General features: G+C 40.2%; 1 protein-coding gene across 3 annotated transcripts in view; it reads left to right on the top strand.

The window, feature by feature from the left end:
* trpm5 (transient receptor potential cation channel, subfamily M, member 5) overlaps positions 1–10880 on the top strand; it is a 106968-nt gene extending 96088 nt beyond the window's left edge. For 2 of the 3 annotated variants that reach the window (XM_048545069.2, XM_048545068.1), the window contains 4 exons: positions 1408–1540; positions 4089–4161; positions 4946–5036; positions 10148–10880. In XM_048545069.2, the coding sequence (XP_048401026.1) occupies positions 1408–1540; positions 4089–4161; positions 4946–5036; positions 10148–10251 (401 nt within the window). In that variant the 3' untranslated portion in view covers positions 10252–10880. Of the gene's footprint in view, positions 1–1407; positions 1541–4088; positions 4162–4945; positions 5037–10147 lie in introns of those variants that run through there. The other variant, XM_048545070.1, reaches the window with a different exon arrangement.
* Positions 10881–12488: the final 1608 nt, after the last annotated feature.

The following is a 12488-nucleotide window of genomic DNA, read 5'->3' on the forward strand; positions in this document are numbered from 1 at the left end:
GATTGTTGCAAAAGCCTCTGATTAGTTCAGTCAGGGCAGCTTTATGCTCCTTTTTAAGCTAGTGTATGAAGCCTTCTTGAAAGGAGATCTGTGTCATAAATATGATCCAGCAGCATTCACACAGTTTTCCTTAGGCCGCATCTCCTGTCTGAAAGGTTCATTCTATGCATCCAAAAAGTTCTGTGCATGCACACTTTGTGAAACTCTTTGCCAGTTTGAAAAACACATGGCAGCTCCCAATTAAGTGCAATAAAACTGAGCAAACAGGATGGAATATCATCACAGGCTGGTTTTGCTGAAAGCAACAGCACTGAGCGTGTTCTCAGGGTGTTATCAGCCATCCGCTTTTCCTTTATGATCCCAAAATCAATGATCCATGCTGAAGTCCAGTGCTTTACTTGCCAGTGACATTAGAGATTGGCAAAAGGCACTGTGGGTGAATCCCCACCTGCAGATGTTGCTCTCAACAAATGCAGGACTTGGGTCACCATTAGAAATGGGTGCTGTACTCCCTTTTTTCCCCTCTCTTAATCCAAATTCATCTTAAATCTCCACTATTGGCTTTTGAAATAAAAAAAATAGTTGAATTAGTAACCTTCAAGTCTCTATGGCAACTTAACTGCAGCATCGAGCACTACTCATCAGTTCAATTCAACACCTACCTATCTTTAACATTTCCAATTAGATGTTTTATAAATAAAATTATAGATAACATTTATACAATAGCAAATGAAGAAAGACTTTTGCATTTATATAGTGCTTTTCACTACCACAGATGTCTGTCTCCATTTGCTTTACAGTCATTGACATCTCTGACCATGGATGTTTAAGATTCGTAGATGCCTGGAGCCTTTCTTTCACAAAGTCAAGAAAGAAGCTAAATTAAATCTGTTAAATTATATTAGAGAAGCACTGGTAGAGATTTCCCAACAGAAAGAAATGCCATGCCTTTGTCAATTATTTCATGCATGGGTTTCTTTGTTTTATGTCAGTACAATGATACAAACCAAATCAACAATTTCACACTTGTTACACAGGGACTTGTACTTATTTCCACTGCATAGCCTGAAGCACAAAGTCTCTACTCTTGATTATGATCTTGCAACCTTACTCAAAGTGTGTGAAGATCTGGCCAGGATGAATTTGGTTTGAACTGAACATTTGCCATGGTCACAGTCTGCCAAACACAAGAGTACAATCTCATGCTTAAAGAATATTCACTTGAGTGTGGCATCTCATACGATTATTATGAGTCCAGACCTTTCAAAATCTGCGCTGGTCACCTGACAGTGAAGTAGAGAAACAGAAAAGAAAATAGAAAAAAAAAGAGTTTGGTTTTACTTTTAGCAGAGAAATGACTGTAGAACTCACCATTGCAAGGATTATTTTTGTTTGAATTTCATTTAGAAAAACACTTGCCAGAAACTTTGGATCAGAAGCTCAGAATCTGGGAGTCTGTGCAAAAAGAGAATTACCTAGCCAATTTGGAAAAGGGGAAGAAAGAAAGCAGCACTGAAAGACTGAAGAAGACATCCACCAAGTAAGTGCAGTTCGAATGAGAAATGGGTCCTAATAGTATAAGCAGTGGCAACAGTGGCCAATATTCTGGCTTGCTTTATCAATACCTTGGAATTCCTCACCTAACACTACCATGGGATCATCAGTTCAAAGATGAGCAATACATGCAGCAATACAGAATTGTCCACGTCCCTGGAACAAACTTAAAACAAAATCCAAAAATCAAATTGTTAGATGAACTACTCTGAGGGAATGCAGTTAAAAAGTAAATTCCAGGATCATTATTGGGGAAGTTCTTGCATCCACGACACCCGATATGAATCTAACACCTTCACCATTTGAATAATTTATTTTATTTGTATTTTAATTTATTATTTCATATAATATGATTTATTTATTTTCACATTTGTTATTCTTGAAGGCTCATTACACTTCTGGCATTACTTCAAATGGTTTCATTAGCAATGATCACTATTGGGGAAAAGTATATTGCAAAGTAAATGAGGAAGGCCACTTGCCAGGCTTGGTTATTCTGGCTTGACCTCGTATAAAATCATCCAACGGGCTGTTAATTTACTCACAGGTTCATGTAAAAATTAGTAAAGGCACCTGGGAAAATGTCACTGCTGTTCAAAATAGCAGCATAGGATCTGTCGCAGCTGCCTGGGAGAATATTTCAGGGCCTCATTTTAATGTCTCATCTGATAGATGGCACCTCTGACATTGCAGCACTTCCTCAGTGCTTCATGGGATTAAATCCTGTGCTTTTTGTCCACCCTCCCAATATTGCATTTACTTCTACTTACCTGTGTAATGTTATCCCTGGTTAGTTTCGCCATCAGCAAATTTTTCCAAATTCTCTTCCCCAGTTCTATTCTCATCCTATGAAAGGCAGCTTTTTTTTCCCTCTCCATTTTACTACTTGCTGATTGTTTTATTTGTGTATTCTTCTCAATTTATACTTTAAATCTGTTCCAAAAATTGAAATCCAAGTCTTTGACTTAAATTCACTGAAAAGCCAAGTCTCCCCATAACTGTCGATAAGGTGTTAATGGACAGTCAGCGTCGGTCTGGTACAGACAGTTCAATATTGTATTGTCTAAATAAAAGGTTGCCTTAGTTTGTCAGATAGCATGATTTGTCTTTGCTCCTCTGAAATCTTCTTTTGCTGTATGCTTACAGGCCTGGTTTCGGTAGTCAACAACAAAGACACAATGGTAACTATGCAAAATGCTCACGTGCCCAGAGATTTGTAGTGGACCTTTTATGTGGCAACTGCTACAGTAATTAAAGAAGCATAACAGTGCCCTTTACAGGAGGACTGAGACCTGTGAGAGTAGGGCAAGCAACAGAATGCCTTTTCCATCGAGTCAAAAAGAACTTACTGAAACATGTAGAAATTAGACTTCAGTGGTAGTGCAACAAGGGCTGTGTCAGATCGATAGGCTGTGCTTTAAACTTCATTCCACTGACAGCGATGAAATGAGAAAAGGGTGTAAATGTTGGCTGTTCCTATGTCATCTGTTTTGCATCAATGCGCAAGGCGAAATTTCTACCCAGTCAAGTCTAATCCAGCAAACGTAAATTTGAATTAAGTATTCTATGTCAAATCATGCAGACAGCAAATCAGAGGTGAAGAAAAATGGGGTTAAGAGAAAGAGACAGAGAAAAAGTAAAAGTAATTGCTGCAACATTCAAAAATCTCCAATAACGATAAAAATCTGATGAAATGAGAGTGATCAGTAAATTTCCAAAGCCAGAGTTTGTTTTAAGAAAATTCATTGACGGGACGAGGTTTTCATGGGTAGGGCAGCATTAATTGATTGCGCATCATAAAACCACCCTCAAAATGATGATGAACAGCCTTTCCATTGCAGCTCCTGCAGTATACCCACCGTGCTGCTTTCGGAAGGTCATTCCAAGATTTTGACCTAATCGCAGTAAAAGGATGACAATACAGTTCCAAGTAAGATAGTATGTCACTTGGAGGGGAATATACAAGTGGTAGTGTTCTCATGCATCTCTTTCTGGGTAAGTTTTATAATTATTAAGACTTAAACTATTAAGAGGTCACTTACTCTTACAATGGTCAAAGTCTAACATTTTTCTTTCATGTTTAATGAATAACCAGTGATAATCCTCGATGCTGACTCTGTTAGAGAGCTTCAGGTTTGTGGTGAGTGACAAGCCTAACAACAACAACTTAATTTCTGCATTCAACTGCATCTATGGCTCACAAATGGAAACAAACTTTTAGGAGCTATGTGACAAGGATGGCATCTTCGTATTGGTTCAGAGGATCTATTCAAGCAATTTTGCATTAGGACACGGTTGGCTAGAGATGCACAAAAACTCTGTTCCATGACTGCACCGAGTGTCAGTCAGCAGCTAATCCCATCCTTACACAATTCAAATCTTACCTCTGAATCACAGGAGAGATCAAATTCAGCACTATAATGACACTGGCAGAAGGCCTGTGTTCAAGTCTTACCTGCTCCAGAGGTGTGTCTTAACACATCTGAATGAGTTGATTAAAAATATTTATAATAACGCTGGTGATTCCTTTTTAGGGTAGATTCATTACTAAAATCAATCAGTGGACTTCAGGAACAAGAAAAACGCCTCATAACACTCGAGACAAGGGTAGGTCAAACAATGTTCTGAACTCATGGCATGACATTTGGAATCTTTGTGACCATTTCAACACTTTAACATTTCCTTTGATGTAAACTCACCCACTGAGGAAATAATCAAACTAGCAAAGAGTGGGGGTTGTGCTTACAATTCTAACTTACAATGCACAGCCAAAATGTTGAAGAACAGTGCTCCACATTACTCCCTTCAAGGAAACATTATGTAATGGTTCCTATGAGAAACAGGTGAAATATTAACTTCTAAATTCCCTGCCACAAAAATATTTTCTTTCCACTGACATTTTATCTCTGGATTATTTTGCCTATGACAGTCACCCAGCTAATTGAACAAACGAAACAAACTCAAGCATGTAAGCATTTTACCTGTTTTGAAAATGATTTTGTGGAACGATTAACTAGAAAAGCATCAGTATTAAATTAATTGGAGGTCTGACATTGCAGTTTACTGGACCTGTATTGCAATAACTTGTGTCTCAAAGGATAATATATGCAAGCCCTTTGGCTTATCACTAGATTTAAAATAGCACTCAACACCAGGCTACAAGAGCATTCCAGCTCCAGCAATGATCAATATAATATTAACCAAGTTTACAAGATGTACCCAGTATAATAGGTATTTAGCATGTCTGTTTGAAGCTGTTTTCTGGATTCCATTCCTTAAACAAAATTGATTTGAAACATCAATGATTTAATTTTGATAGCTACATTTATTTTTAAATGAAACTCAAATAAGGAAGCTGCATTTCTAAGTTCAGTTCTTGGTGTCGTTACAGATGAAATACTGCAGTGATGTTCTATCCTGGATGATTGAATGCTTTACTCAACACAATATGCATTGCAGCAGACCACCTCCAACATACACAGGTATTCTTGTTCGATATTGACTCAGCTTGGAGTAATGGCAGACCATGGTTATATTACTGAATAGTTACGTTAGGGACCAGGACTAATAAACTGGAGACTCAAGTTCAAATTCCAAAACAGCAGCTGTGAAATTTAAATACAGTTAATTAAATAAATCTGGAAATATAAAAATAGCAATATTTGACAATAACCATTAAATTGCTGAAATTATTTAGATAACTATGATGCAAATAGGAAATTTAAATGCGAGAGAAGACAGAGTAACAGTATCTGTTTCTTGCTGCTTATTAATCTAACATTCTTGGTCTCATCTTAAAATCTCCTCCATGACTGAAGTTGCCATCAGGAAGCTCAATTTCCTCTTTTTATTACAACACCATTTCCACTTCAACTTTCAAGTAACTCCACTGTCTTTTCATCTGTGAGCTGTTCAGAGACCTCCAATATTGCGTGCAGTTGGGAGAAGCTTTTAACATCCACTTCAACAGGATGCAACAAAAAACTGGAATCCAGGAGTCAGCCATCAGTAGTCTCTCCTGTCTCGATTGTTGTTTTCTACTTGCTGTCTCATCGGTGCTATCATTGTTAGTACCTCTGCTGAACATGCCTCTCTGCGTATCCTCACAGCAGTTCTCGACATTCTACATGGGAATGCAAAATATACTTGTACTCTCTTTGTTCCGTCTCTAAACCGCCGATCTGTGGTGCTCTAACCTTCACTATGTCTAGATTTCTCTTTCAGAACCTAAATTTGGTGACTCATAATTAATTTCCTAATTTAGGAGACTTAAGGAAACTTATAATGTAGAAGCAAGTAAACAAGTTAAATATGGTTCAACTCAAAGGCAACTCATGTTTTTTTTTGATCAGTGCTGTTGCATCTTTGGTTATCCAGTATACCTTTGGATATTGATTTGGTTCAGCGCTGACAAAACCAAAAAAAAAAATGCAGTTTGCATCTCAGCTGTTTTACACTTTGTAGCAGTTGACGAGAGGAGGTTGACAGTCACAGCCAGAACCAGGTAACTATAATCTGCATTGAGATTCTACGTTAAAAACAAGATGGAGCTGTTGCGGTCCATTTTCCATCAAGATTCCTTGGTATGCTGGTGCAGTTTGCATTCTGCACACCATTTTGCCGTTGCCTTCATAATCTTGTTTGACTGTCACTTCATAAGATGCCTTGTTGTTCCATTCACTTAAAATTAATTTCAAAACCTTGCGTCCTCTTCATCGCAAAGATCCTTCTACCTGAATCATTATCTGCCTCAGCCTCTTTGATGCTCAAGCCCTTGTACATACCCTCATCACTACAGGCAATGCTATCATTCCCTGTATTGATGTCCTTTAATCCACTCTCAATTTTGTGAACATTTCTGCCACAAACCAAATAATACTTGTGCATCATCCTACATTATAGTGACTAAATTTCAGAAGTACTTCATTTAGATCATCTGGCAATGTATTATATGATTAGGTTAGTCTTGCAGCCTTTTTGACTTGCTTGTCATCAATTGACATATAAAATTAATCCTTTTATGGCCTTGCTATCACCCTGTCTTTATTTTTGCAATCCATTCCATCCCCAAATTTTATCTCTTTCCACAATCCATTCCCCCAACAAATAATGTTTTCTTTCGTACCTTTAAAGCTGATCTAGCCTTTGATAGCTGATTCACCACACACAGATTTAAACGATCATGTCTGATTATAAGACCATAAGAAATAGGAACAGGAAGAGGCTGTTCAAGCCTGCTCTGCCATGCAATAGGATTGTGGCTAATCCCACCATTCCTCATACCCACTTTCCTACATTTTCCCTGTAACCCTTGACTCACCTAATGATCAAGAGACTAATTCTCTGATTCTCCATCCCACATCACTCTTCCACTTTCTTTCAGACTCCTTGATGCCTTTTAAAGGTTTATCAGTCTCTTTCTTCAGTGACCCACCCTTCACAGGTTGATCACCCCCAAATGAAGAAAAATGACTTTGCTCCGAGTCCTAAATGGCCTGCCTTGTATTCTGAGACTGTGACCAATGCTTCAGGGGGGAGTGTCTTGCATCTAGTCTGTCTAGCCTTGTTTGAATTTTATGTTTCAATTAGGTCCCGTCTCATCCATCTAAATGTAGTGAATACAAGCCCAATCAAACCAATCTCTCCTCATATGACAGTCTTGCCATCCCCGGTACCTGTCTAGTGAGCCTTTGCTTCATTCCCTCTGTAGCAAGTATACTCCCATTCTTTCCCCTTTTTTAATAACATAACCTTCACTGAACTTTCCTTCATGTCTTCTTGAAACATCGGGGAGTTCTGCATTTGTTGCTAGCAAGACAATATCCCTGGTTACTATGACAGTGTTGAGATTGTCATATGGGACAAGAACCACTTCCAAACCAAGGTAGAGATTTTTACCAGGTCGGCTCCCTTCAGGGCATTAGTGAATTAACCTGTTTTTTTAAAGCAAAACTGTCAGCTCTCATGGATATTTTCCTGATGCTAGTTCACATGGAATTCCTTTTCACAATTTGCAATGAGTTCCAGCTAGCTGAATAACAATGACCACTTTTGTTCAAGTAAATTCTACACAAGTCATTGCCAACATAGTTCACATGACTGCAAATCAGAAAGTTAGACTGTCCAAAATGCAAAGAGAAACTGGAACAAAATATTAGTTTCCAAATTTTGCTTACTATCTGTATCGTAGTGCATTGACCAAATTCATCTGGCAATTAACTGCCTCCTCAGTGTGCAGGATTTAGGAGGTATGTCAGAAATCTGCTAAATATACAAATGTTCAGGTTTTGGGCTAATGGTGCTGCTATAAACAAGGCATTTGCATGTCTGCATGAGCTCTATTTATAGTCAGTACATAGAGTTAAGACAGCATTTATCGCAGCTGGCGCCAATCTTAGTAAATCACATGGGTTCTGACAAGGAATTTGCCACCAATCTTTACCAAAACCATTAGAGCTAAACAGTATCCATTCCAGCTTCAATAGCATCTAGTTAGCATTCAGTAATCATTTCACAATTGTGTTGCCTGCACAGGAAAGCGTAAAAACATAGGAGTCTCTAGACATAAAAAGGGCAAGGGTCTCACTTTATGTTCCTGGATTGGATGTCCAGAGGCGAGAGAAATCCCAGCTCCACAAATCTGACCTTATGAATTTTGCAAAAACAAAAAAAAAAGGTCCATCCCCACCTCAAATGTTCAGTATCTGGGGTGAACCGGCAGGATGGATTGGGAAATGGGTCTGGTGACCTGGGAAGAGGCAGCCAGCTCTCCCCTGAGTGGACTGTAAAAAGCCTGTCTCAAGGCTCCAGCACTATGGTCAAAAATTAAAACATAAAATATCTCTCCTGCTCACTCCCTCTCACCCACTTCCCATGGCAACTTATTTGAACGTCATGCCATCCTATGCATAATCTACCCATCCTCCATTGCCTTCAACTTCAGTGCCTGTTATAGTCCCAATGCCAACTCATAACCCCTACGTGGGTTTCCGCCGTGTGCTCCAGTTTCCACCTACAGATCACAGATGTGCAGGCTTGGCCATGCTAATTTGGCTGTAGTGATCAGGATTGTGCAGGCTAGGTGGATTAGCCATGGGAAGTGCAGAGTTACAGAGGCAGGGTAGGAGGACGGGTCTGAGTGGGATACTCTTTTTGGAGGGTTGATGTGGACTTGATGGGCTGAACGACCTGCTTCCACACTGCACAGATGCTGTGATTCTACTATTTTGCTCTTCCTTTTCCAAGCCAGTTCACTTGGGATCCATCATGGACAAACGTCAGGAGGCACGCTGACAGTACGTTGACATAGTATCACTATTTAGAGGAAAAAAATTCATTGATAACAAAAGAAAATCAATTGAAATTCCTTCAACTAATCACTCATGATAAGAAACATTCATTAAGTATTTATCCCTTATGTGAGTAATTATTTCAATTTCATAAGCAGTTGGAGCTGTCCATTGAAATGCTGACTTTATAGGCATCCCACTGTGAAAATTATAGTTCGGGAAATCAGTCTTGCAGCACAAATTCTATAATGGCTTATGTAAACAGGCACCCTGACATATGTTTTCAAAAAAAAGAACTGTAGAAGCCGTAAGTCTGAAACAAAAACAGAAATTGCTGGAGAAACTCTGCAGTTCTGGCAGTATTTATGGCGAGAAAGCAGAGCCAATATTTTCAGGTCCAGTGACCCTTCTTCAGATCCAATTCAGAAGACGGTTCACTGGACTGCACATTAACTCTGCGGTCTTTGCACAGATACTGCCAGATCTGCAGAGTTTTTGCAGTAATTTCTGTTTTTGACCTGGCATATGTAGCAGTTGGAGATTTAGTAACAGTAGGCTTCAAATGCTTCTCTCAAGCATGCTGCACTTTGCTGAATGTCATTTGTCAAACTACCCATATTATATCACAAAAGTATTTATTTTATATTTGAATGAATCGATACTAACTGCTTCCTTTGTCTCCTTAGCCAATGGCACATTGTCAAAGGCCAATGTTTAACAGTTTACTAGATAGCAAAAGGCTGAGTTTCTAAGGGATCTTCTCTCAGCAGAGGCTGAAGTAGGAATACCAAATATGTTTTAATAAAAGTCATAACATTGTTTTGTGAATTTACTTTTTGGAGTCAGTTTAAAAATGCTTGAATTTCTTTTAAATTGATTCTTAATCAAGCCAATTTCCAAACTATTATGGTTGAAGAAATCCATCTTGAGGTCTCCAGCTCTGTAGAATTACATATATGACACAAAACTGTTCAGTCTTTTTAAACACTTTTTTTGCTTCTTTTTGGTCAACATAACATACTTTAAATGGCGTTGGAGTTTGCCTTACCTTGTTGACATAAATCACATTGAATTGTTCATTAGACTTATCTGACTGGAACCAAAATTCCGTTGTTTTACTTGCAGCATGTGGAATATATTTTGTTGACAAATCAGTCACATGAGTATCGGATATTAATAGTCATGTAAACTAGATCTTCTTTCCTGCCTTTACCAAGTTGTGTTACACTATATATAAGTGACTGAAGTAGAGAGATTACCTTGTATAAAATATAGTATGTCAATATATTTTCCAACCACTTTAGATTCTCCAACTCCAGTCTACAAAAAGCAGCCACTGAACACACCATCAGCAGATGACTGTCCAGCAGACATGACGCCAATAGCCATGCAGTACATCGATGAGTGAGTAGCTTCAAAAAACAGACCACGTTACATTCCAGTAGAGAAGAATAATGGAGATTTGTTTCACGGACCATACATCTTTCTTGGCTATGTGCTATCATCAGATGGAAGTTTAACAGCATGCCTATGAACTTGTATTTTAATTCTAGTGGAAAATGTTCGTAGCAATTTATTTAAAAGGGGGTGGGGAAAACAGTGGTATGCAGTCTTACTAAATGAGACACCAAAAAAAAACTTCACATTTTCAGTGTAATTAAAGGGAGCATTTCTTTTAAACACGTATTTGAATTATATTTATGCCAATAATGTAAATCTTCAATAATGTAAATACAAAGCTAACCTTCTAGCAGTAGCTGATGATACATTTTGTTCTTGGTGCTTTTTCCAACATTTTAAACATACACTCAACAGTGATGTATTGACTTCCATAAGTGTCAACTCCGAGTACAGCCAGCTTGCCCCATGATGGGATTTTAACATCTAATATTCCACTGTAGCTTTGAGGATGAGATATTGAACTTACCTTCATCAGTTATCCGAGCTGGTTCTTCTGGTGCCACCTAACGTGTTTTCCTCAAGGGTTATTTGTGGAATTTTCCTGTGCATTATTATACATCTGTCTACATAAATAAAGTGCTGTACTTAATATATTTATTCTGTGAAGTCTATTGGAAAGCCCATTGTTGGTCTTCTATAGCAAATGAATAAACGTCATACCATCTGGAGCAACAGATTACTCCCCAAACCTACGCTATCCTGTCAAAAAAACAATCTTTAATCCTTGTAAATAAATGAGATTTGTATTTTTACAACATGCTTTCATACTATAAGATATATTAATAGTATGTGTGAAGCTGGAGGAACACAGCAGGCCAAGCAGCATCTCAGGAGCACAAAAGCTGACGTTTCGGGCCTAGACCCTTCATCAGAAAGGGGGATGGGGAGAGGGTTCTGAAATAAATAGGGAGAGAGGGGGAGGCGGACCAAAGATGGAGAGAAGATAGGTGGAGAGGAGAGTATAGGTGGGGAGGGAGGGAGGGGATAGGTCAGTCCAGGGAAGACGGACAGGTCAAGGAGGTGGGATGAAGTCAGTAGGTAGGAAATGGAGGTGCGGCTTGAGATGGGAGGAAGGGATGGATGAGAGGAAGAACAGGTTAGGGACGCAGAGACAGGCTGGGCTGGTTTTGGGATGCAGTGGGGGGAGGGGACGAACTGGGCTGGTTTTGGGATGCGGTGGGGGAAGGGGAGATTTTGAAGCTGGTGAAGTCCACATTGATACCATTAGGCTGCAGGGTTCCCAAGCAGAATATATGAGTTGCTGTTCACCTATCTGGACTCCATTTTCTCCCCTTTGGTCCAGGAACTCCCTACCTACGTCTGTGACACCACCCACGCCCTCCAACTCCTCCAGAACATCCAATTCCCTGGCCCCCCAACACTTCATTTTCACCATGGACATCCAGTCCCTATACACCTGTATTCCTCAGGCAGATGGCCTCAAGGCCCTCTGCTTCTTCCTGTCCTGCAGGCCCGACCAGTCCCCCTCCACCGACACCCTCATCCGCCTAGCCGAACTCGTCCTCACCCTCAACAACTTCTCTTTCGATTCCTCCCACTTCCTACAGACAAAGGGGGTGGCCATGGGCACCCGCATGGGCCCCAGCTATGCCTGCCTCTTTGTAGGTTACATGGAACAGACCCTCTTCCACACCTACACAGGCCCCAAACGCCACCTCTTCCTCCGTTACATTGACGATTGTATCGGCGCCGCCTCTTGCTCCCCAGAGGAGCTCGAACAGTTCATCCACTTCACCAACACCTTCCACCCCAACCTCAAGTTCACCTGGGCCATCTCCAACACATCCCTCACCTTCCTGGACCTCTCAGTCTCCATATCGCAACCAGATAGTAACTGATTTCCATTTCAAGTCCACCAACTCCCACAGCTACCTAGAATACACCTCCTCCCACCCACCCTCCTCCAAAAATTCCATCCCCTATTCCCAATTCCTCCGCCGCATCTGCTCCCAGGATGAGGCATTCCACCCCCGCACATCCCAGATGTCTAAGTTCTTCAAGGACCACAACTTTCCCCCCACAGTGGTTGCGAACGCCCTTGACTGCATCTCCCGCATTTCCCGCAACACATCCCTCACACCCCGCCCCCGCCACATTCACCCAAAGAGGATCCCCCTCATTCTCACACACCACCCCACCAACCTCCGGATACAACGCATCATC

The sequence above is a fragment of the Stegostoma tigrinum genome, chromosome 17 (assembly GCF_030684315.1).
Source record: "Stegostoma tigrinum isolate sSteTig4 chromosome 17, sSteTig4.hap1, whole genome shotgun sequence".
NCBI lineage: Eukaryota > Metazoa > Chordata > Chondrichthyes > Orectolobiformes > Stegostomatidae > Stegostoma > Stegostoma tigrinum.